Source organism: Bos grunniens, chromosome 8 (assembly GCF_055505025.1).
Source record: "Bos grunniens cultivar Pamir isolate PY7600 chromosome 8, Bosgru_T2T1.0, whole genome shotgun sequence".
Lineage (NCBI taxonomy): Eukaryota > Metazoa > Chordata > Mammalia > Artiodactyla > Bovidae > Bos > Bos grunniens.
In genome coordinates, this window is record NC_141172.1 from 34,955,147 (window position 1) to 34,982,500 (window position 27,354).

The 27,354-nt window shown below is 38.8% G+C and overlaps 1 protein-coding gene across 8 annotated transcripts in view; it reads left to right on the top strand.

Annotated features, from left to right (window-relative positions):
- Positions 1 to 27,354, top strand: part of PTPRD (protein tyrosine phosphatase receptor type D) — a 2,533,682-nt gene that overhangs the window by 2,282,417 nt on the left and 223,911 nt on the right. For all 8 annotated transcript variants that reach the window (XM_086415146.1, XM_086415152.1, XM_086415147.1 and 5 more), the window contains one exon: positions 25,275 to 25,463. In XM_086415146.1, coding sequence (XP_086271272.1) covers positions 25,275 to 25,463 — 189 coding nt within the window. The remainder of the gene's footprint in view (positions 1 to 25,274; positions 25,464 to 27,354) is intronic.

The window sequence follows — 27,354 nt, forward strand, 5'->3', positions numbered from 1 at the left end:
TCTCTCAATTTCTTTTTCCTTTTTTCCTCCCTTCAAGTTAATGTTCATTAAGTCAAAAATTTTATACCCTAGTTCTCAGAAACTTGTTCCCTGAGCTCACTGTTTTTGATTCATCATAACTGCATGTAACCGACATTTCTCATAGACTGTTGTGGGCAGTGAGGATTGATTTGTTTGCATGTCTCTTGATGCCATGTGGATTATCTCGTTTATTCATTATATATTATTATTTGTAATTTTTCTTAAAATGTATTTTATTTATAATACATATATGTGTCTATAATAGCCTAGCTTCAAAGGGATGTATGACTAGTTTACAGATGAATGTTTACTATGATGAGATAAAATGTGATGGCACAACAGGAAAGCATGGGCTTGAGAGAAGTTAGTTGTCAAGAGTGCAGTTGGAGCACATAGCCCTACCGTGGACTTCTGTACCTTGGCTAGAAGAAAACCACAGTTTTAGCTCTAAGAAAGTTGAAGGTATTAGTTACTCTTGTCTGACTCTTTGCAACCCCATGGTCTGTAGCCCACCAGACTCCTCTGTCTTTAGGATTTTCCAGGCAAGAATACTGGAATGGGTAGCCATTCCCTTTTTCAGAGGATCTTCCTGACCCAGGGACCACACCCAGGTCTCCTACACACTGCAGGCAGATTCTTTACCCTCGGAGCCACCAGGGAAGCCCTTAGCTCTAAATCTCCTAACAACTCTGGAGATGAGAAAGAACAAACCAGTGACACGTACATACATTATCCATAAAATAAAAACAAATCTGTTCTTCAGAAGAAAAAACAAATCATAACTGTTCCTGAGACTGAAACCAGTAGGGGGAAGATTTCTTACATAGTTCTTCAGAACAAGGACATTGTCATGTTGTAAAGAATATTCTCTTCATCATTGGCATGATTAATTCTCTGCAACTTCACAGGACACTTGTTGATTAAAGTACCTCAGTGTAAGCTGGGGAATAATACCCAAGGAAAACTTAGGAAGATTTATTCTCCAGCAATCAATAGAAAATTGTTCTGGTATCCTGGGCTCTGATCCTCTTGATAATCAAATGATTATTTTTATGTTATGTGGGGAAATAGATGAAGTTGGATTCTTTTGGCTAATTATCTGCAGTCATTGTCTCTCTGGTCAACCTGTCATAGGCTTTGTCCATCAGTGTGAGGTTCGAAGACTTGATAAGTATAGATTAAAGCAAGACTATCTGGTTGGTTAAGTGAAGTTTCAAATTCTAACACTGCCCTCTGTAAAAGCCAATTTTGCCCATCTTCTTAAGAAAATCAGGAAAGGTGGTAATAAGTACTTGGATAGGTCAGCCACCCTCTCTGTTAAAGCTTATAGTGAAAGCACCCATAATTTCAGCTTGGGTTTGTATGAAGTAGGTTGGATCTGTCCTAAAATAGGATTCGTGAGAAATTAAGGCAAGTAACAATCTGTGCTATAAAGTATGAATATCAAAACTTGAACCTGAGAAACCAGTAAGAATTTATAGCAAGTGTCCATCCTAGTTTTAAATTTTGTTAAGTTTAAAACAAAAGACCTCCACACAACACCATTTGATCAGTCATCATTGAAGCACATGAACTCTGGTAAGTGAATGAGGTAATGTCTATAGAAGCAGTCACAGAAACAGTCAAACACATCAGAGTATCTACCAAAAGGCGTGACTTTGACTTTAGTTGATCTGCTTAGCCATTTTCTTCTGAAAATCACTCTGATAAGATTTGTTACCACTGACTCTGTCATAGGGGCTAGTATCAGGTATTTTATCAGCATGGCATAGTTCCCCTGAGAATTATCTAATATTCTACAATTCATAAATAATTTTAGTAAGGAATTTTCCATTTAATGTCTGCCTTTTGAAGAATAACTCAGAAGGAAGACTTTTTCTCATTAACACAGTAGGGATTCTGCAATCCAGGTACCTCTCACAAGCCCTGCCATGGATTATACATAATGACTAGCAGTTAAATGATCAGTCAGAAATGTGTCACCTTATGTTTGAACAAACAGTAGGCTTCTTGACATATGTGACAAATAAATATTAAGACAAATATTTCCAGGTATTCCCTGGCAGTCCAGTGGTTAGGACTTGGTATTTTCACTGCCAGTGTCTAGGTTCGATCTCTCATCAGTGAACTAAGATCCTACAAATCACAATATGTGGCCAAATTACAAAGAAAAAAAAAAGTCAAATATTATCTGCCAGGAAATGAATTCAAAATATGAAGGAAGAATTCATGTCTGGGAGTAAAAGAGGTGAAGGTGAGCCAACCTAGTCTTAAATTTTCTGCTTCATTTCTTTTGTCTTAAAACAGGAGAACCATTTCAAAAACAATGGTAATGTGTGCTTGGATGTCCTTAAATCTCAATCATATCCAAACCCATCAAGATAACTGATATCCTAGAAAGTTTTTTTTTTTTTTGCTAGAATTTCACTCGTCATGTTTCAGGAAATTAGCTTAGGCTTATGTAAGTGTCACCAAAGATTGTCTTTACTGGGTGACTTAGCTGCTCTTGGCAAATCAGTCAGGATTCCAACATCAAAGTTCCTCTGCTCTGCCCCATTGGTATTCAGTAAACAATGGTCTGTGCACTTTCAAGACCAAGTCACAAGCACTGGAGGCAAGGGCTGTGATAGCCACTAGAAAAAAAAAAAAGAAATGGAAAATACCTATTTTCCCCCCCACTGAGTAAACACTTTTGATTATATTTTATATGCTTCTGAGTTAATTCCTGAAAAGCTATAAAATTTGCCAATTTGTTTATAATTTGCCCATGAAACCTGTCATTCACATTTTACAAAGCTGTTTTGTATATTATTTTATCTCTATAACAATAAGCACCTAAATTGCACTGGTTATTTTAGGGATCGGTGGCTGAAATTACACATTCTCACTTCCTTTTGTCAATGTACACACATTATTTACTCAGCAGCCTCATAGCCATGATCACTGAGCAATTGAAAGAGCATTCGTCTTGCAGTAAACATGAAACCATCCACTTGTGCTGTGCGAAGAACTGGAGGATAGGTTGGCTTTCTATGCTAGTGAATTCAAGACTGAGATAACTTTTTCACTTGTCAAGTTGCTGTCACTTTGTTAAGGAATTAGAGACTGTATGTTTCTTAAAGTTATACCAATATGTCAGTCTCTTGCAACTAAATGAAAATGAACAACTCTCGTTGTTGTCATTATGTAAGAAAAAGGTTTATTGTAATGCTAGTGAGTATCTTGTCATTGGAAACTAGTACCTGTTTAATTGGTGTGCAGCGTATTAAAATGCAACAACTTTATGTTTAAGACAAGTCTTAATGGCATGTCTTCATAGGAGTGTAACTCAAAAGTGCTTTCCCTTTTATTCAAAGGACATTGACTGTCATACTCTGATATTTAGTGAGTTTCTTCTCTGGCTAGACAGAAACCCTGCTGGCGTGCTCGTCTGGTCTTGTGTGCAGGGATTGAGTTGGTGAGGGAAATTGATACAAACCATTTATATCTCCAACCCATCTAGACTGATGGCCAGGGAGCTACCAGTATGTTGCTGGTGAGAGGGCTAAGCTTGTGTGTGTATGCAGACAAAGTCATTTACTGCCTTTACCCTGAGACAAATGACTTAATATACCAGCCCCTTCTATCAGTTCATGAAAGTGAAGGTGTGTCAGTGTTCATCTGGTGAATATAGTTACTCTGTGGTTGGTGCTGTGCTCCACCCCAGGGGTGCCTATGCTGCTGCTAAGCTGCTTCAGTCGTGTCCGACTCTGTGCGACCCCATAGACGGCAGCCCACCAGGCTCCCCCGTCCCTGGGATTCTCCAGGTAAGAACACTGGAGTGGGTTGCCATTTCCTTCTCCAATGCATGAAAGTGAAAAGTGAAAAGTCAAAGTGAAACTGAAGTCGCTCAGTCGTGTCCAAACTCTTCACGACCCCATGGACTGCAGCCCACCAGGCTCCTCTGTCCATGGGCTTTTCCAGGCAAGAGTACTGGAGTGGGTTGCCATTGCCTTACTGGTAAAGAAACAAACAGGAGTCCAGTTTCCAGGGAAAGATGCTCTTGCATAGGTCCCTCAGATGTTTGCCATTGTTACCTAGGGGAGAAATGCCTGGTAATCTATTACACAAATCATCACATGTTTTTAGAAAACCAAACTTGATAATTCTTCATCATCCCTCATCCTTTGAGTATCACCAAGCCCTGTAAAAATTGCCTTCAGCCTATCTCAACTCTCACAGTTTATGCCTATATCAAGTATCAGGATGATGTACACTTTAAATATCTTATAAATTTTGTCAGTTATATTTTACCATCTGTCCTTCCAGTGAATATTCAGGGTTGATTACCTTTAGGATTGACTGGTTTGATCTCCTTGCAGTCCAAGGAACTCTCAAGGGTCTTTTCCAGCACCACAGTTTGAAAGTATCAGTTCTTTAGTGCTCAGCCTTCTTTACGGTCCAACTCTCAAGTCCATACATGACTAATGGAAAAACCATGGCTTTGACTAGATGGACCTTTGTTGACAAAGTGATATCTCTGCTTTTGAATACTCTGTATAGGTTTATTATAACTTTCCTTCCAGGGAGCAAGCAGCATCTTTTAATTTCATGCTGCAGTCATCATGCACCATAGATATTGGAGTCCAGAAAGTAAAATCTGTCACTGTTTCCACTTTTTCCCCAGGTATTTGCCATGAAGTAATGGGACATGCCAAACCAGATGCCATGATCTTAGTTTTTGAATGTTGAGTTTTAAGCCAGCTTTTTCACTCTCTTTGTTCACCTTCATCAAGAGGTTCTTTACTTATTCTTTGCTTTCTGTCATTAAGGTGGTATCATCTGCAGATCTGAGGCTATTGATATTTCTCCTGGCAATCTTGATTCTAGCTTGTGATGCATCCAGCCCAGTATTTCACATAATGTACTCTGCATAGAAGTTAAATAAACAAGGTGACAATGTACAGTCTTGATGTACTCTTTGCCAATTTTGAAACAGTCCACTGTTACATGTCTGATTCTAACTGTTGCTTCTTGATCTGCATACAGGTTTCTTAGGAGGCAGGTACGGTGGTCTGGTATTCCCATCTCTTTCAGAATTTTCCAGTTTGTGAGCCACACAGTCAAAGGATTTAGCGTAGGAAATGAAAGCCAAATAGATGTTTTTCTGATGTTCTCTTGCTTTTTCTGTGATCCAGCAGATGTTGGCATTTTGATCTCTGGTTTCTCTACCTTTTCTAAATCCAGTTTTTACATCTGTAAGTTCTCGGTTCAAGTACTGTTGAAGTCAGACTTGAAGGATTTTGAGCATAATCTTGCTAACATGTGCAGTGACTACAGTTGTGCGGTAGTTTGAACATTCTTTGCCATTGCCCTTCACTGGGATTGGAATGAAAGCTGACCTTTTCCAGTCCTGAAGTCACTGCTGAGTTTTCCAAATTTGCTGGCATATTGAGTGCAGCAATTCATCAACATCATCTTTTAGGCTTTGAAATAGCTCAGCTGGAATTCCATCACCTCCACTAGCTTTGCTGGTAGTAATGCTTCCTAAGACCCACTTAAGTTCACACTCCAGGACGTCTGGTTCTAGGTGAGTGATCACACCATTGTGTTTATCCCAGTCATTAAGACCTTTTTTGTACAGTTCTGTGTATTCTTGCCACCTCTTCTTAATGTCTTCTGCTTCTATTAAGTCCTTACCATCTCTGTCCTTTATTGTGCCCAAATTTGCATGAAATATTCTCTTGCTATCTCTAATTTTTTTGAAGAGATCTCTGGTCTTTCCCATTCTATTGTTTTCTTCTATACCTTTGCAATGTTCACTTAAGAAGACTTTCTTATCTCTCTTTGCTATTCTTTGGAACTCTGCATTCAGATGGGTATATTTTACCTTTCCTCCTTTTGACTTTAGCTTCCCTTCTTTTCTCAGGTATTTGTAAGGCCTCCTCAGTTCAGTTCAGTTCAGTCACTGAGTCGTGTCTGACTCTTTGCGACTCCATGAACCACAGCATGCCAGGCCTCCCTGTCCATCACCAAATCCCAGAGTCCACCCAAACCCACATCCATTGAGACGGTGATGCCATCCAACCATCTCATCCCTTCTCGTCCTGCGCTCAATCTTTCCCAGCATCAGGGTCTTTTCCAGAGAGTCAGCTCTTCACATCAGATAGCCAAATATTGGAGTTTTTGATGGCCAAATAATAAGCTTCAACATCAGTCCTTCCAATGAATACCCAGTACCTATCTCCTTTAGGATGGACTGGTTGGATCTCCTTGAAGTCCAAGGGACTCTCAAGAATCTTCTCCAACACCACAGTTTAAAAACATCAATTCTTCTGTGCTTAGCTTTCTTTATAGTCCAACTCTCACATCCATACGAGACCACTGGAAAAACCATAGCCTTGACTAGATGGACCTTTGTTGGCAAAGTAATGTCTCTGCTTTTGAATATGCTATCTAGGTTGGACATTACTTTCCTTCCAAGGAGTAAGCAACTTTTAGTTTCATGGCTGCAGTCACCATCTGCAGTGATTTTGAAGCCCAGAAAAATAAAATCAGCCACTGTTTCCCCATCTATTTGCCATGAAGTGATGGGACTGGATGCCATGATCTTAGTTTTCTGAATGTTGAGCTTTAAGCCAACTTTTTCACTCTCCACTTTCACTTTCATCAAGAGGCTTTTTAGTTCCTCTTCACTTTGTGCCATAAGGGTGGTGTCATCTGCATATCTGAGGTTATTGATATTTCTTTCTCCCAGCAATCTGGATTCCAGCTTGTGCTTCCTCCAGCCCGGCATTTCTCATGATGTACTCTGCATATAAGTTAAATAAGCAGGGTGACAATATACAGCCTTGATGTACTCCCTTTCCTATTTGGAACCAGTCTGTTGTTCCATGTCCAGTTCTAACTGTTGTGTCTTGACCTGAATACTGGTTTCTCAAGAGGCAGGTCAGGTGGTCTGGTATTTCCATCTCTTTCAGAATTTTCCACAGTTTATTGTGATCCACACAGTCAAAGGCTTTGGCATAGTCAATAAAGCAGAACTGGAACTGGAACTGTCTGGAACTGTCTGCTTTTTCGATAATCCAGCAGATGGTGGCAATTTGATCTCTGGTTCCTCTGCCTTTTCTAAAACCGGCTTGAACATCTGGAAGTTCACCATTCACATATTGCTGAAGCCTGACTTGGAGAATTTTAAGCATTACTTTAGTAGTGTGTGAGATGAGTGCAATTGTGCGGTAGTTTGAGCATTCTTTGGCATTGCCTTTCTTTGGGATTGGAATGAAAACGAACCTTTTCCAGTCCTGTGGCCACTCCTGAGTTTTCCAAATTTGCTGACAGACTGAGTGCAGCACTTTCACAGCATCATCTTTTAGGATTTGAAATAGCTCAACTGGAATTCCATCACCTCCACTAGCTTTGTTCATAGTGATGCTTTCTAAGCCCCACTTGACTTCACATTCCAGGATGTCTGGCTCTAGGTCAGTGATCACACCATCGTGATTATCTGGGTCTTGAAGATCTTTTCTGTACAGTTCTTCTGTGTATTCTTGCAACCTCTGCTTAATATCTTCTGCTTTTGTTTGATCCCTACCATGTCTGTCCTTGATTGAGCCCATCTTTACATGAAATGTTCCCTTGGTATCTCTGATTTTCTTGAAGAGATCTCTAGTCTTTCCCATTCTGTTGTTTTCCTCTATTTCTTTGGATTGTTTGCTGAGGAAGGCTTTCTTACCTCTCCTTGCTATTCTTAGGAACTCTGCATTCAAATGGGTGTCTCTTTCCTTTTCTCCTTTGCTTTTCACTTCTCTTCTTTTCACAGCTATTTGTAAGGCCTCCTCACACAACCTTTTTGCATTTCCTTTTCTTGGGGAAGGTTTTGGTTATCGCCTCCTGTACAATGTTTTAATCCTCAGTCCATAGTTCTTCAGGCTATCTGACTATCAGATCTGATCCCTTAAATCTAATTGTCACCTCCACTCTATAATAAGGGATTTGATTTAGGTCATACCTGAATGCCTAGTGGGCTTCCCTACTTTCTTCAATTTAATCTGAATTTTGCAATAAGGAGCTCATGATTTGAGGTACAGTCAGCTCCCAATCTTGTTTTTGCTGACAATCTAGAGCGTCTCCATCTTGGGCTACAAAGTATATAATCATTCTGGTTTTGTCCATGCATAAGGTCATCTCTTGTGTTGTTAGAAGAGGGTGTTTGCTCTCACATCCTTTTTTTTTTTTTTCTTGTTTTCTTTCTTTCTCTCTTTTTCCATGCCACAGTGCATTTTTCACACTGCAGTTAAAATGGTGTTCATGAAAATTTGATGTTAAACAGCATATCTACCCAGTAAACATCTGCAAGCACTTGAGTGCCCACTCACTTCAGCCAAGCTGGAAAACTTTTCTTTACCTTCTACTTCTTTTCCGGAAAAGACCATAGTTTTTATATATGTCATCAGTTTTGCCTGCAGCCCTTTTTCTAACTTTAATGAGTTTAACTCTGTATTAAGGAAAATCAAGATTTAGAATTTTGTATGTGGAAGCCTGATACCTCTTCTAGGAACAAAGACTATGAGATTTTTTTCATGTAAAATTTTGATGATGGTTTTGGCCATTTTGGGTAGTTTTTCTTCTATGTGGTTATTTTCCAGATGTCTGACCTTCCACTGAGTACTATTGTATTTTTGTTATTTCAAAACTATTGCATAATTAGGTATCCTATGTTTGCATGTAAATGTAATGTTACTTTATATGATAATTTTTTATCAAGAGAGAGAAAAGCTCAAAAATTGAAAAAAAGAAAAGTTTATATATATATATATATCTCTCTCTCTCTCTTAGGCTGTTTTCCCATATTGACAGCTTGTTTTTCCAAAGACTTAAGACTGACAAAGATATAAGTAGTTCCTTTTGGTAATTCGTTGGTGTTAAATTCAGGCTCACTTTTGACATAGAAAATGTTTTATATTTAGGGGGAGAGTTCCTCCGTAGATAAATAACACATTCTTGAATCACACATCCTGTTTTAAAGATTTCTTCATGTGCCCTTGTAGTTTTCATTATTTATAGTGAAATACCATATATATATTATTTTTTCCACAATACCCTACAAATAAAACTGTCATTACCTCTGTTTGCAGAATCTGTCTTCTCCATTCCAATAAATACTAGCCACAGATTGCCTTTAATACTGTGAGAAATACTACTGACTAGAGTTAAATGATGAAATAGTGTCTTCAGAAAATTTATTTATACATATCTGAATCATGTTACTTTTGTGCTTACTCCTCTTGCCCCACTCCCATCCATGATTAAAGACAGAAGGAGGACGAACATTTGTCTTTACCGTGTTGTAGGTTCAAGGGGCGAACTGTGAAGAGGTGGAGAGAAGGGCAAAAGTAGATTTCTGAAATACTGCAAAACCCTGGCTTAGGAAACTGCTCTTGGATTTTTGAAACAACTCTGGTTTTTAAGTTGGTGATGTTTTACTTGGAAGGAAACTCATCAAAAAATTCATCTTTTATGTAAAACTTTCTCACACAGGTAGGGAAAATGTGTTTGGTAAGCTTATATAAGGAGTGCATGTATGTGTGTATGTGCACACTCACAACAATATTTATTTCTGCATTAGGATGCAAACCATGAGTTCACACTGATACCTCTGATTTGAATCCAAAACCACACAGTTCATTCTACTTTTCTTATTTATGGAAAATTTGATTGCATAAACATTTTTTTTATTGTTATTTGCATTCACCGCAATACAGTGAGGCAGCCAAGATGGATGTTTTCCTTGGCTTTATTTGATTTGAACTCATTAGAATTCCTAACTTTTACAAAGCCAACAAAGAATGGAGACAGGAGCCAAACTGAATTCTCTTTCCATATTTACTATTCCTTTGTCTATTTCTAAAAGCAAAAACAACAAACAGGAATTCAGTTCTTGAACCTTAGCTCTATTATGCAGTTTTGCTTTTTTTCCCTTTAAAAAAGTTCTTGGTGTGATTTTAATATAAATTTATATGAAGTGGTTAATTTAATGTTCAAAATAGAGAACAATTTGCACAAAGTAGAGGATGAATATCATGACAACAACTTGTTAGTAAAAATAAATTATTAATAATAGAAAGCAGTGAGGTTTGTGAAAGTGGGTGTTACTGGATTTTTAGTAAGATTTCCATTGCCAGGAATAAATACATAACCCTGATTTCTAAATATTTACTTAAATATCCAAGTATTAATAGAGTTGCTAAATAGGAAGACCTTTCCCTCTCTCCCAACCCTCAATTCATTTTGGATCACAAAGAGTATTATCATTTGCTAAGACCAGACACTAATAACAGTAGGGATTAACATAAGGCCATGTGGAATTGCAGCTATCACATTCACAAAGTGTAATTTAATCTGAGTTTGTATTCTGCTACATGGACAGTAGACATTACTTTGCAATTTATAGGATAATTGCATACATTGCTTTTAAATAACTTTGCTTACTTTGTGCCAAGAATTCCTTACACTTTCCTTTACATGTGAAGATTATTTCAGAAAATGAAGCTTTGCTCTGGAATGCCTGTGTGTTGCTTGTTAGTACATTGAATATTTAGTAGCTGCTAAGGAGACTCCTTGGAGAAGGTGATGGCACCCCACTCCAGTACTCTTGCCTGGAAAATCCCATGGACGGAGGAGCCTGGTAGTCTGCAGTCCGTGGGGTCGCGAAGAGTTGGACAGGACTGAACAACTTCCCTTTCACTTTTCACTTTCATAACTTGGAGAAGGAAATGGCAACCCACTCTAGTGTTCTTGCCTGGAGAATCTCAGGGAAGGCGGAGCCTGGTGGGCTGCCATCTATGGGGTCGCACAGAGTCGGACACGACTAAAGTGACTTAGCAGCAGCAGCAGCAGCAAGAAGACTCTTATCAGCTTATCAGTGTCCAATTTCCTATTCTTGCATGGCATAATTTTCTGAGGAATCTTTGGAGACCCTTTTTCACAGTAACTATCCTTATCAGATCAGATCAGATCAGATAAGTCGCTCAGTCATGTCCGACTCTTCGCGACCCCATGAATTGCAGCACGCCAGACCTCCCTGTCCATCACCAACTCCGGGAGTTCACTCAGACTCACATCCATCGAGTCAGTGATGCCATAAAGTCATCTCATCCTCTGTTGTCCCCTTCTCCTCTTGCCCCCAATCCCTCCCAGCATCAAAATCTTTTCCAATGAGTCAACTCTTCGCATGAGGTGGCCAAAGTACTGGAGTTTCAGCTTCAGCATCATTCCTTCCAAAGAAATCCCGGGGCTGATCTCCTTCAGAATGGACTGGTTGGATCTCCTTGCAGTCCAAGGGACTCTCAAGAGTCTTCTCCAACACCACAGTTCAAAAGCATCAATTCTTCAGCGCTCAGCCTTCTTCACAGTCCAACTGTCGCATCCATACATGACCACAGGAAAAACCATAGCCTTGACTAGACAAACCTTAGTTTGCAAAGTAATGTCTCTGCTTTTCAATATGCTATCTAGGTTGGTCATAAAGAGATACCTAAATCCACTAAGAAATAAAAGCTTTTCTGATTGATTCATAGCTGTATTAACACAAGCATACCCCTCTGTACATAGTAATTTTCAAAGAGGGTCTTCATTGTATCTTGTTCAAAATTACTTTGGAAGACTAGACCTTATATTTATATTTATTATTCCTTTTGAAATATCATTTACTGACTGGCAGTTTGTTCCTGCTTTCAATAATTTCTTTCTGACTTAGAGTAGCCTTTTACTAAAATTAGACACCATTTTATTTATATATATTTTTTCAGTTTCATTCGTATGCATATCATTTTGATAGTGGCCCAGAAACCTAACTAACTTTGCTAGGAAGCATTGATTTAACTTTTCTTTCTTTTCCCTTTTACTTTTCTGTTTTCAGTCTCTTACTCAGTTCACTTGCAGGAAGATTGATTTTGAATAAAATGGTCATGATGTCAAAACAGTATAAATTATATCCTGCTCCCATCTGAAATGGTGAATAAGAAGCCTTTACACTGTTTTCTTTAAGAAAAGAGTAATAAGTGTTTTCCCCCATCTTCAGGAACTGTATTCTGGCGGGGGGGGGGGGGGGGAGTCATTCTTATTTGTAGCCTGATAGTGTGGTTTATTCTGAAAGATTTTGATTTAAAAACTCATTTGCTGTTCAACAAAGTAGCACATACTCCAAGTATGTGCTTAACCCTTCAGCCTTCCAGCCTCTGAGACAGGATCTGTCTCTTCTCCCAGCCAAAGCCATTTCGGTAGACGTTCCTTGTCCCATAATACAGAGGAGACCGCTGTGTGGTGTTAGGTCATAGGGTTGATCTGCTGAGTGTGAATCTGGCTCCTTCTCTGGTTTGTGTACTGTCTTTGGGTGTCTGCTCAAATGGAGTTCCTGCCATTTATAACCGTTTATAGATAACTGAAATAGAAATTATAGAAGGATTAAAGACATAGGCACAGTGCTGAATCTGAGCTTGGTAGGGAAATTGTTTGACATTTATCGTCCTTTTCATAATCTTCCATTTCTCATCTATATTTTATTGGCTAATACAATAACAGAATTCTGTTGCTACCTGGAACCAGTGCTAAAAAAATGAGAAGTCAATTGATATATATTACACGATGAATCCTTTTTATATGAAAATATTATTACATCTCATGAAACTTTAGTCATTAGTACTTTCTGTTTAAAAAAAAAAATAAAAGATGACCAAGTATTTGGAATTATTTTTGTTGTGTTTTCCAAAATGTGTTTCTCATTTCATGAGAAATGCTGGGCTGGAAGAAGCACAAGCTGGAATCAAGATTGCTGGGAGAAATATCAATAACCTCAGATATGCAGATGACACCACCCTTATGGCAGAAAGTGAAGAGGAACTCAAAAGCCTCTTGATGAAAGTGAAAGAGGAGAGTGAAAAAGTTGGCTTAAAGTTCAACATTCAGAAAACGAAGATCATGGCATCTAGTCCTATCACTTCATGGGAAATAGATAGGGAAACAGTGGAAACAGTGTCAGACTTTATCTTTTTGGGCTCCAAAATCACTGCAGATGGTGATTGCAGCCATGAAATTAAAAGACGCTTACTCCTTGGAAGGAACGTTATGACCAACCTAGATAGCATATTCAAAAGCAGAGACATTATTTTGCCAACAAAGGTCCGTCTAGTCAAGGCTATGGTTTTTCCTGTGGTCATATATGGATGTGAGAGTTGGACTGTGAAGAAAGCTGAGTGCCAAAGAATTGATGCTTTTGAACTGTGGTGTCGGAGAAGACTCTTGAAAGTCCCTTAGACTGCAAGGAGATCCAACCAGCCCATTCTAAAGGAGATCAGCCCTGGGTGTTCTTTGTCAGGAATGATGCTAAAGGTGAAACTCCAATACTTTGACCACCTCATGCGAAGAGTTGACTCATTGAAAAAGACTCTGATGCTGGGAGGGATTGAGGGCAGGAGGAGAAGGGGATGACAGAGGATGAGATGGCTGGATGGCATCACCAACTCGATGGAAATGAGTTTGAGTGAAGTCTGGGAGATGGTGATGGACAGGGAGGCCTGGTGTGCTGCAATTCATGGGGTTGCAAAGAGTCGGACACCACTGAGCGACTGAACTGAACTAAGTTATGGCACTGTTCATGATGAATATTTATTCAAAGAACAGTAATTGCCATAGAAAAAACATGATGCATGATGACGTAAAAATACACCGAATCTTAGAATTAAAAGAAATGAAAAAAATATTTTTTACTGTGTGTATAACCAAGACCAAGTAACAATTTTGCTGAGTCTTTGCTTTGTGTCTATGAAAAATGGTAATTATTGTATCACCCTTGCATAGTTCAAGCAATCCTAATAAGTCTCCAGTGGTATCGGTGCTTCCAAGTATTAACAACAAAGCTTTGCTGTCCCAAACATTTAGTGTTATTTTTTAAATTTGTTTTGGGGAACAGATTCAGTGACAATATAATTTGTTTTATTTGTTCTGTTGGTTAATCAAAAAGCCTAAAATCTTGTTCAGAGTGAGAAATGAAGGCTTTTTACTAGCTTTTAAGAAGTTACTTGGCACAGACACCACCCTCTAAATTCACCTGTATGTCTATATAATCCCTGTTTCTTTATGATTCTTGTAGAAAATTTTTTCCATTTAGTTTATTGCTGCAGCTCTTGTTACAGCAAGCCTTACAGTCACTTGCTTCTGTTCTATTTAAATCTTTTGTGGGAGCTTGGGATAGAGTAAGTACATATAAGCTGGTATTTTACTAGATGTCAGGCACTAGTGCCAGGCAGTACTAGGAATATTTAATGTATTATCTCATTCAATCTCCAGTCTATGAGTTGGGTACTATTTTTACTCCCAAAGAATCTAATTATCCTACAGATAAAATTAAATCACAGCAATATAGAGATTCTCTGGATTACTTCATACCCGGTGCCTGACCCAGTCTTTGCACAGAGAAGGCTTTCAATAAATATCTGTAGAATGAATGACAATCTATTGGCTGTCCAGTAGATTTTTGAAACTAGTAGTTCAGAAGGTCATTTTCTTTCAGCCTAATGCAACTTTCATAAATCTGAAGATACTTTCTTATTTGTCTATCTTAAGATTAATATATATTTACATTTTTCAAGTGGATTTTTTCTATCTTAGATAGTACTGTTTCTCTAACAGGTGGCTATGAATTTCACCATATATAAAGGGTATAACACTTTATTTAAGAAAATATTCTTCATACTATCCATCTACTACTTGACTTAGGTTAAGAAAAACTTACCTTATGCAACTCTTTCCTCCTTCAAAAAGATAGTTGTGCTTCTGTAACATTATAAGATGAATGCCTTTAAAGCTTCAAAATATCCAGCCACTGTGAAAAGTTTGATCCTGAAAGTGAAAGAAGACCCAGCATCTGCCTCACATGCAGCTGACTGATTCACTTGAATGTTAATGTTTGTTTGAATATCAAGAATCCTATTATTCTAAATATAGGATAGCACAGTAGAGATACATATTCTATTGTGTTCTTTTGAGTTTCATTGTGTTCACACTTAAGGTTTTTGTTATGTGGTTGCCGTTTTGACTTGTAGGTACTTACAACCAACATAAGAAGGAAGGTTTCCTGTAAAATGAGGCTTTCCTGATGGCTCAGATGGTAAAGAGTCCACCCTACAATGCAGGTGATCTGGTTTCAATCCCTGGGTCAGGAAGATCCCCTGAAGGGAATGGCTACCCACTCCAGTATTCTGCCATGGAGAATTCCATGCGCAGTACAGCCCAGTGGGCTATAGTCCATGGAGTCACAAAGAATCAGACATGACTGAGTGACTATCACTTTCCCTTTCGCTTTCCTGTAACTTAAGAAAGCAGGATCTGACCATGTGTTTCCCAGTGCAACAACTGCACTAAATTAAAGGAATAAATTGAACCTCTCAAATGAAAGTTGTTAGCTAATTAAATAAAACCTATGACTATAAAAATGTGAATTAATAACTATTTTGTGAATTTGTAAGTTTAGTACTACTTAAGATATAAGCAGTCTTTATAACTCTAATTCAGAGTTCCAAAGAATAACAAGAAGAGAGAAGAAAGCCTTCCTCGGCGATCAATGCAAAGAAATAGAGGAAAACAAAAGAATGGGAAAGACTAGAGATCTCTTCAAGAAAATTAGAGATACCAAGGGAACATTTCATGCAAAGATGGGCTCGATAAGGGACAGACAGGGTATGGACCTAACAGAAGCAGAAGATATTAAGAAGAGGTGGCAAGAATACACAGGAGAACTCTACAAAAAAGATCTTCACAACCAAGATAATCACGATGGTGTGATCACTCACCTAGAATCAGACATCCTAGAATGTGAAGTCAAGTGGGCCTTAGAAAGCATCAATGGACAAAGCTAGGTGATGAAATTCCAGCTGAGCTATTTCAGATCCTGAAAGATGATGCTGTGAAAGTGCTGCACTCAATATGTCAGCAAATTTGGAAAACTCAGCAGTGGCCACAGGACTGGAAAAGGTCAGTTTTCATTCCAATCCCAAAGAAAGGCAATGCCAAAGAATGCTCAAACTACCACATGATTGCACTCATCTCACACGCTAGTAAAGTAATGCTCAAAATTCTCCAAGCTAGGCTTCAGCAATACATGAACTGTGAACTTCCTGATGGTCAAGGTGGTTTTAGAAAAGGCAGAGGAACCAGAGATCAAATTGCCAACATCCTCTGGATCACCGAAAAAGCAAGAGAGTTCCAGAAAAACATCTATTTCTGCTTTATTGACTATGCCAAACCTTTGACTGTGTGTATCACGATCAACTGTGGAAAATTCTGAAAGAGATGGGCATATCAGACCACCTGACCTGCCTCTTGAGGAACCTGTGTGCAGGTCAGGAAGTAACAGTTAGAACTGGACATACATCAACAGACTGGCTCCAAATAGGAAAAGGAATATGTCAAGGCTATATATTGTCACCCTGCTTATTTAACTTAAATGCACAGTACATCATGAGAAATGCTGGGCTGGAAGAAGCATAAGCTGGAATCAAGATTGCCAGGAGAAATATCAATAACCTCAGATATGCAGATGACACCACCCTTATGGCAGAAAGTGAAGAGGAACTAAAAAGCCTCTCGATGAAAGTGAAAGTGGAGAGTGAAAAAATTGGCTTAAAGCTCACCATTCAGAAAATGAAGATCATAGCATCTGGTCGTATCACTTCATGGGAAATAGATGGGGAAACAGTAGAAACAGTGTCAGACTTTATCTTTTTGGGCTCCAAAATCACTGCAGATGGTGATTGCAGCCATGAAATTAAAAGACACTTACTCCTTGGAAGAAAAGTTATGACCAACCCAGATAGCATATTCAAAAGCAGAGACATTACTTTACCAACAAAGGTCCGTTTAGTCAAGGCTGTGTTTTTGCCAGTGGTCATGTATGGATGTGAGAGTTGGACTGTGAAGAAAGCTGAGCACCAAAGAATTGATGCTTTTGAACTGTGGTGTTGGAGAAGACTCTTGAGAGTCCCTTGGACTGCAAGGAGATCCAACCAGTCCATTGTGAAGGAGATCAGCCCTGGGTGTTTTTTGGAAGGAATGATGCTAAAGGTGACTCCAGTACTTTGGCCACCTCATGTGAAGAGTTGACTCATTGAAAAAGACTCTGATGCTGGGAGGGATTGGGGGCAGGAGGAGAAGGGGAGGACAGAGGATGAGATGGCTGGATGGCGTCACCGACTAGATGGACATGAGTTTGAGTGAACTCTGGGAGATGGTGATGGACAGGGAGGCCTGGTGTGCTTCGATTCATGGAGTTGCAAAGAGTCAGACACAGCTGAACAACTGAACTGAACTGAACTGAAGACACTATAGGCGCAGTGATAAAGACTCCACCTGCAGGACATACAGGTGTGATCCCTGGGTCAGGAAGATTGCCTAAAGAAGGAAATGGCAATCCACTCAAGTATTCTTTTTGGGAAATCCCATAGACAGGGCGGCCTAGTGGGCTACATACAGTCCATGGGATTGCAGATTTTGACATGACCTAGCAACTAAGCAATGAACACTGCAAAATATAGTTTGCCTCCTAGATTATATTTAAATTGAGAAGACCAATTTATCCCCAGAACAATTAAATAACGATTAACTGTTTAAATAGGTGCCACTGAGATTTTCCTGATGGTCCAATGGTTAAAACACCACGCTTTCAATGCTGGGGTGGGTGCCAGGGTGTGTGTGGTGGTGGGTTGTGTTTGTCTCTGGTTGGGGAATTAAGATCTCACAGATCATGTAGTAACCAATAAATAAATAAAATTACTTTATAAAAAAGGTGTTTTTTTTTTTTTAAAGAAAAAGATGCTGTTAAATAAATCCAGTGGAAATTCAGAGATACCACATGAATAAATGCAGACATGGTTGTCCAACTTTCCTAAGCATGTCTAATTCCAAGTGTTTATGAATACTGTAATGGTGAAAAAGGAAATAACATATAGCCATGCCCTCTGTGAGTTTTGAAAGCATTTAAAGAGAGGCTGCTATGAACTGTTTCCTCTGTATATACACCTAGATAATCAAGTGTATTTGGCACATCTTTTAATATGTCTTTTCAAAGAGTGTACTGCTGATATAAATGGCATGTTTTTTCCTTCATAAACGTGTTTGCTATAAATTCATAAATTAGAAACATGGCATCATGGTAAACAGCCCTTTACTGAAAACTTCTTTAAATAATTTGGGACCAGAGTCAAAGCACCTGTCTGATTGAATTCACTGAGTCCTAGTAAAATTAGGCAGGAAGAACTGCTTCTGGCTACCTTGGAAGGAGGCTGTGGTCTTAGCAGGCAATTCAGTTTTGTGTTTCCTATCAAATAAGAGAGATTGAGTGTTTGCAGAATTGGCACAAAAGCAAAGCATCATTAAAATTGTTTATGGATGAACAATGAAAGCAGTTTGAGCAAATTATGTAAAAGCTATTACTTGATCATTCACAGATATCTGAAGCATAATTCCGTACCAAAAAAAAAAAAAAATAGTCAGACTCTTTTCCTCTCATATTCCTTTCAAGTTCTGGGGAGGGCAAGGGTTTTTAACAAAAGTTCCACAGCAGTGGGAAGTTAACTCTGAAAATTGCTGATGTTCATGTTTCTCTTTCCTTAATGGAACTGAAAGTTTCATATCAGCATGTTTCATTAAGACCCCAAACAGATTCAAAGAATGTGCTATATCTCCAGGTCTATTATAGCTGCCATTCCAAACAAAATATGTATGACTTCTACGATTCACTAAGCACAAGTATGTAGTAATCTGCCCTTTAATGGCCTCTCAAAATGACAGACGGAATGGCTTCGTGAAGGTCAAGTCTGATTTAAATTGTTGATGAATTAGTAGCTAATTCTACATGATTGAATATTAATATGGAACAGTGATAAGTAAGGCATTTTAAATCTTAATGAGCACTTTAATGAATAGGACAAAATGTTTTTCTTTTCAACTCACGTAAAAGTTTAAAGCTACTAACATAATGACAATTTGTTAATTTTTGATTCTGTATTTTCCTGTGAAAGTTCATGTGCTTAACAATAAAGGATATTGGGTTTTTCTTTTCTCAAGTTTCTGGTACTGTACATTTGATGATCTGTCAAATTGATGTAATCAAATGGCCAAGGCAGTTTTATATAAATCACTAATAAATGTAGAGATGAAAAAAAAAAAAAAAACCGATTAACATCTTCTAAACTACGCCCACTGAGATAAGCATACCAATTAGAAATTTCATCATTTCTACTGTTCATTTTATGTTGAATACTGAGTTTTATTGCCAAATACCTGACAGTCAGATTGGAAACAAGCCACAGCTGTCAATGTGTAACAGCTCTGGCTCTGTAAATCTGTTACATTGTGATGTTTCTCATGAAAATTTAATGAAGAATGTGCATTCAAAGGAGTTCTGTGCAAAAGGGGGATGGATAGAATTTAATTACCCTTATTAACAATAAGAAAGGTGCTCTCTTTACATTCTCCATGTGATTAGGATGCAAGAATCATTATCTTTGTTGTGCACTGTGTCTATGGAAAGGGAGCTTTGGAGTGTTCTTTATGAGCCAAGATGGAAAAGAAAGGTCATGCAGACATTTTAGACTGCTTTCCATAGGGCACAAGTCGGTTTTATCAGTGGTCCCCAAGGTGAGGTCTTCATTTCTTATAAATTGTTATCAATTCTAAATTTCTTTGGTAAGAGCCTTTAGTAAGTGGCTCAACAATCTCAAGTCTTTGCCACTTGCCACTGATGGGTATATAGAATATTGGCGTGGTTTTATAGAGAGACAAACTTGTTGAAGAACAGTAATGACTGGTAGAGCAGTGTTCATGCATGCTGTTGTAACTCGTAGTTAGATGCCAATGGAGGAACTCAGTGCCCTGGGAAAGACAGGAACAGCTTAGGAATCCCAAGGTAATTGTTTTATTAACAGAAGTCAGTTGCTTTAAATATGGAAATTGACAATAACAAATTCTAAGAGCTTTTTTAGAAACTCATCTGTAAGTAGTTAGGCATGTAGTTGACTTAGGGGCACTTAAGTTAAACTCTCGCCTGGAAAATCCCATGGTTGGAGGAGCCTGGTGGGCTGCAGTCCATGGGGTCGCTAAGAGTCGGACATGACTGAGCGACTTCACTTTCATTTATCACTTTCATGTATTGGAGAAGGAAATGGCAACCCACTCCAGTGTTCCTGCCTGGAGAATCCCAGGGACGGGGGAGCCTGGTGGGCTGCCGTCTGTGGGGTCGCACAGAGTCGGACACAACTGAAACGACTTAGCAGCAGCAGCAAGGTAAATTATTCTATACTTTGAAGCATTCCAGACCAATGGCTGCCAAGTGAGATGTTTAATAATGTAATGTGTGTGGTGCAGTGGCTTTTGAGCATTTTTCTTTATTTTCTTTATTCTCCCTAATAACATTAAAACTAAGCTTTAGATTTACAAATACACTGAATAAAACTTTAAAGCCATTAAAAAAGAAAAAGCCTGATGAAATTCAAGTGGAATAGAGTATTAAAAGGACTTCCCTGGTGGCACAGATGGTAAAGCGTCTGTCTACAATGTGGGAGACCTGGGTTTGATCCCTGGGTCAGAAAGTTCCCTGGAGAAGGAAATGGCATTAAAAGTATCATATCCTAATTTTCAAAATACTCTTTACCTGATTTGTAGTTTTAAACTTTCCTTGGAGCCTTGAAAAATCATCTTGAAATTCCACTCTTAACCACTCTTTCTGGCACTTGTCCATTGTAGATGTGGGTCTGGCTGACAGCGCACGAGCATTCAAATAAACAGAAGGTATTGCTGCTTCCTCAAAAGAGCCATGCCTTTCAACTTAAGTAAAATGTATAATAGCTCATCGAAGTTAACTCTTTTTTAGTTTCTGGCCGTGGGACAGGAAAATATTCTCTTGTGAATCTGTGTGTCAAACCCAATTGCTTCAGCAACTTTTTTTGGACTTTTCATAGATCATGCTGTAGGACAGCTAGAATCTACTTTTCCCCGTTAACCCCTGATTTTCTCTTATAGTCACCCAGGTTTAATGTTCAGGATACTATCCATTTCTTGGGAGCTTTATTCTTGAGTAGTATTTTGAGATTCTTCTACTATTCACGATCAAAATCTCCTTCCCTCTTTCTGAACTATTCCTCTGATGAACTCTCTACCATAAGTAGTTTTGTACTATGTGTGGTAGAAACCTTTATAATCACTGTGATATATTCATAGTTAGGCTTGGGCATCACAGATTTCTCAAACTCTGTCAATTCAGACTAGCTTTATGGGAAGGGATTTGGATACAAGTGAGGCATGGAGAAAATTTGTGTTGTAGAAGGATAACCTGAGGAGATAAATTGGATTCCCTGGTGGCTCAGATAGTAAAGAATCTGCCTGCAATGCTGGAGACCCTGGTTCGATCCCTGGGTCGGGAATATCCCCTGGAGAAGGGAATGGCTACCCACACCAGTATTCTTGCCTGGGGAATTCCATGGTCAGAGGAGCATGGTGGACTATAGTCCATGGTGTCACAAAGAGTCAGACACGACTAAGCAAATATACATATATTTAAACTAAACAGTATTTAAAAAATACAAGACAATGCATCTAGGTACTTACTACTACAGTTAATCTGAGGAGGAAAAGATTAAGTCTGTCTGAGTGAGTTTTGAAAAGCTTTATAATGAAGATGGTTTTGATTGTGTGGCTTTCTCAAGACACAGATGGAGTACTCATTGGATATGATTTATATAAGGAATGGTGAGAATTTCAGTGTGGGCAGGAGAAATGTTTCCTTTGAGGAAGGTTATCCATGAGAGGCTGAGAAAAATGGGCTGTGATTTTAAAAGACTTCACTAGCCAGATTTAGCAGATTTGATTTACCCTTTAGATGTTGAGACAGTAGAGAACACATAGATTTGATCAGCAAGGCAGTGGAGTCATCAAAATGTAACCTTTTCCTTTGAAATTGTGGATGTTTAGCAAGACACTGAAGATTATTCCAGAAATCGTAGGGGACATCCAAGTGGAAGATAGGTATCGTGTCTGATTGTTTCTGTTTGTCCCACTGGTTGTGCTCTTGAGTCATTTGCAATTGGTGGGTGATGACAGTTCATCAAAGGTCATGAGGAAGTGATGATTACATCAACTCCAGGGCCCAATTGAAAGTCAAAATGTTTCATAATAGTCTTCAAACAGCCAGATTCTAATGCAAATATTATTGCCCATATAACTAAAATGCCTTCAGTGCCTCAACAGAATATACCTTTCTAACACTGACTGGAAGAACTGGTCATATAGGATATCAATGTGGGTCATTCTTGAGGGACTTAAGAGGACTTTAGTTTCTCAAGATCTAAGATATGGAGAAATTTTGAATAGGGATAGGGAAATAGCAACCCAGTCCAGTATCTCTGCCTGGAAAATCCCATGAACAGAGGAGCCTAACGGGCTACAATCCATGGGGTCACAAAGAGTTGGCACGACTTAGTGACTGAGCATGCATGCAAGGGAGAAATGAACTTTAGATGAGTTGAAGATTCAAAATTGACCCATTTCAACTTTTTAATGACTGAAAGTGCTTCAGGCCTTTGGAATGGAGGAAGGTATTCTCTCACCCCAAGGAATGGATGTTTCCTTGTTGAACTCTTGAGTTGCTTTTGTTCTTTTCTTCTTTTGTAAGGGAAACTTTCAGATACTTTTCTGACAAATTAAAACTCTCTACAGAGGGATTAATTCAGGTTGAACCTGTTCAGTTCAGTCGCTCAGTCGTGTCCCACTCTTTGTGTCCCCATGAATCACAGCATGCCAGGCCTCCCTGTTCATCATCTCCAACTCCCAGAGTTCACTCAAACTCACATCCATCGAGTCGGTGATGCCATCCAGCCATCTCATCCTCTGTCGTCCCCTTCTCCTCCTGCCCCCAATCCCTCCCAGCATCAGAGTCTTTTCCGATGAGTCAACTCTTCACATGAGGTGGCCAAAGTACTGGAGTTTCAGTTTTAGCATCATTCCTGCCAAAGAACACCCAGGGCTGATCTCCTTTAGAATGGACTGGTTGGATCTCCTTGCAGTCTAAGGCTCTCTCAAGAGTCTTCTCCAACACCACAGTTCAAAAGCATCAATTCTTTGGCGCTCAGCTTTCTTCACAGTCCAACTCTCACATCCATACATGACCACTGGAAAAACCATAGCCTTGACTAGATGGACCTTTGTTGGCAAAGTAACGTCTCTGCTTTTGAATATGCTATCTAGGTTGGTCGTAACTTTTCTTCCAAGGAGTAAGCGTCTTTTAATTTCATGGCTGCAGTCACCATCTGCAGTGATTTTGGAGCCCGCCAAAATAAAGTCTGATGCTGTTTTCACTGTTTCCCCATCTATTTCCCATGAAGTGATGGGACAAGATACCATGATCTTCATTTTCTGAATACTGAGCTTTAAGCCAACCTTTTCACTCTCCTCTTTCGCTTTCATCAAGAGGCTTTTTAGTTCCTTTTCACTTTCTGGCATAACAGTGGTATAATCTGTATATCTGAAATTATTGAGATTTCTCCCAGCAATCTTGATTCCAGCTTGTGCTTCTTCTAGCCCAGCGTTTCTCATGGTATACTCTACATATAAGTTAAATAAACCTGTACTTGGGTTAAAAAAAAAAAATATATATATATATATATATATATATATGTATACACACACACACACACACACACACAGAGTTTCACTTGAAAGTTAAAAGAAAACCATAATAGACTAAAATAGGAGTAGGTTAGTCCAGCTAACCTGCTTGTTGTCCCTGCCCTCCTAAAACTATCTGTGCTACATCAGTGATTTCCCCTCAAGAAAAAGTTTCCTTCTGAATAGTTGTACTTCTGGTGTGCCTTTCTTTCTGGACAACTTGACTTTCCTTTAAGAATTTTCCACAGTTTGTTGTGATCCACACAGTCAAAGGCTTTGACATAGTCAATAAAGCAGAAAAAGATGTTTTCCTGGAACTCTTTTGACCTGCCTCTTGAGAAATCTGTATGCAGGTCAGGAAGCAACAGCTAGAATTGGACATGGAATAACAGACTGGTTCCAAATAGGGAAAGGAGTACATCAAGGTTGTATATTGTCACCCTGGTATTTAACTTCTGTGCAAAGTACATCATGAGAAACGCTGGGCTGGAAGAAGCACAAGCTGGAATCAAGATTGCCAGGAGAAATATCAATAACCTCAGATATGCAGATGACACCACCCTTATGGCAGAAGGTGAAGAGGAACTCAAAAGCATCTTGGTGAAAGTGAAAGAGGAGAGTGAAAAAGTTGACCTAAAACTCAACAGTGCATGAGATGGTTGCATGCCATCCCCGACTCAATGGACATGAGTTTGAGTGAACTCTGGGAGTTGGTGATGGACAGGGACACCTGGCATGCTGCAGTCCGTGGGGTCTCACAGAGTCAGGCATGACTGAGCAACTGAACTGACACTGATTGTGATTTTCCTAATGGCTCATTTCATAGCTTTCTTTTGGTGCTCACTGACCTCCTCAGACACACGTTGTATAATGACTGCTTCCATGCTGCCAGAGAACTTGATTCATCTCTTGGTCATGGTTTTTAATCACATGTTTGAGCTATTTGTTAGGTTTTCGGCCTCTTCCTGGACTACACTCCTCTGGCCAGAAACAACAGTGTACCATACACTAGCCTAACAGTGCAAGTGCAAAGCTACTTGGATTATGTTAGTTTTTCAGTTCAGTTCAATTCAGTTCAGTCGCACAGTCGTGTCCAACTCTTTAAGACCCCATGAATTGCAGCACAGCAGGCCTCCCTGTCCATCACCATCTCCCGGAGTTCACTCAAATTCACATCCATCGAGTCGGTGATGCCATCCAGCCATCTCATCCTCTGTCGTCCCCTTCTCCTCCTGCCCCCAATCCCTCCCAGCATCAGAGTCTTTTCCAGGGAGTCAACTCTTCACATGAGGTGGCCAAAGTACTGGAGTTTCAGCTTTAGCATCAGTCCTTCCAAAGAACACCTAGGACTGATCTCCTTTAGAATGGACTGGTTAGATGTCCTTGCAGTCCAAGGGACTCTCAAGAGTCTTCTCCAACACCACAGTTCAAAAGCATCAATTCTTCAGCATTCAGCTTTCTTCGCAGTCCAACTCTCACAATGGGAAAGGTTACCAGTCAGTACCTCTTGAATCTTGGGTATCTGCCTTCATGACATGTTTGTATCACCTTTTGTCTTGCAGAGGATCAAATTCCCCGGGGCTTCCCTACTATTGATATGGGCCCACAGCTGAAGGTGGTTGAGCGTACACGCACCGCCACCATGCTTTGTGCAGCCAGTGGGAATCCAGATCCAGAAATCACGTGGTTCAAAGATTTCTTACCGGTCGACACAAGCAACAACAACGGGCGTATTAAGCAGTTACGATCAGGTAGGGTCTTGTTACTGTTTCCATGACCTCCTAGAGAATTTTAGTTTTTCTTTTTCGTTTTCTCTCTATTTTTATTTTCATTTTATTTATTTTTATTTTTTAGGTATTAATTTTTCTCCCTCTTCTCTTTCTCTGTTATTTAATGTGTTGTCCGCGTCTGTGATGTCATAACCTGTTTCAGAGTCTTTCTTCTCTTCTCCGTGTTTTGCAGCTTCTGTTTAATCCACATTGCTCACTGCTGTGACTGTATTTTTGATAATTTTTGTTTAGTTTACTGCTCTTCTGCAGTATTTGATGGATTCATTTTCTCCTGTTTCTTTCTTATTTCTGTTTTCTTTTGAAACAAATTTATTTCAACATTGGACTTCATTCAAAACTTGCAAGGAGTTCCAATGGTTATATCCATTAAAAATCAAAAATGTTCATATTAAACACTAAAATGATTCTGTTTTATTAAAGTGTGTTTCTCTGTCTTCTCTACATTTTAACTCATCTAACTACCAAAGTTTAGTAAGTTTGGGCACATCTACTTTCTTTTCACTAATACATAAAACACAGAAATGTTATCTCATAAGTATCCAGATGTATTTTTTATAAAGTCCTTTACAAAGTACCAATGAAAGGAGGGGATTTTTATTAATCTTATTATAATATTATTATGAGTGAGTATTTTGTACACATTTGCCACAGTAGTGTGCGCCCACACTAAAGATTTTTAAACCCTCCAGTGACTGGATCTACAGAAGTCTGCTTTTGGTTGGTGTAGACTCCAGCTTTTGCTTCTCTCTCTCTCTTCCTCTCTCTCTCTCTTGCTACCTGTTGCCCTTTCTCCATCTCCCATCCCCACCCCAAGTTTATTCATTTGCTCTCTTTAGACTAAAAGTAGAGATAATTCTAAATCTGTTAATTTTTAGAGCCTGTCCCTAGGTAATTTCACAGGGATGTATACAGTAAGCTGTTTACTTTGGCATGGGTAGTAATATTGATAATATAATTCTAAGTTGTTTAACTGCCTGTCTTCCCAGAATTCTCAGCTTTTGACCTGTCCTGTGATGTTAAAGCGTCTTGTTAACTGCCTCTTTTGCTTGTTGTCAGCAGAATTGTGTAGATTAACATTCTGTTATTGTAAATAAAGAATTAATTATTCACCTGTAACATAGATGATTTAGTAATAAAGCTTTAACTCTGAAAAATTTGTACCAAATTATAAGGAATATAATAATATTTTTATGCTGTCTTTCTTCTCTCCGTATTTAAATCTCCAGAATCTATTGGTAAGTGCTTAGTTCTGAAGCGCACTTCACCCCCACTAATTTCCATATTCAGATTACTATTATTATTATTAATAAAATGCATGGCATGCATTTTACTAACTGTGAGTGTAGACACAAGATTTCCTTAATGGCGTGCACATTCACACATCCACAGAACTGTTATTGTAAGAACACTATGTAGAAAAATAAAATAATACACAAGTTATATCACACAAATGTAGCAATGTAAGTAGTGTAAGATATATCCAATGAACAGTGTTTGTTTCTAGTTAGTCTTTAGTATTTCCTATAACAGTATATATATATGCATATCTATATATATACTTAAATAGATTAGCCAGTATTTTCCCCAATTCTGGCTTTAAAAATATTGTTTAGTTCTTTTTTTTAAGAATATGAGGCATATAAGATAGAATTCTAACCCTGTATAATCCCAGACCTAAGAACTCATTTGCTTCTCTGATAAAGGCAATGCTGCCTATTGTGGTCTTTGCCCTCTGTGGTATAATGTAACTTGCTTTTATGATCTAATAATACTATCTAATATATTCCTGTTTTACCAGTAGAGTAATTCAAGTTTCTTTTAAGACCTTATTTAATTCTGTAAATCTAATTTA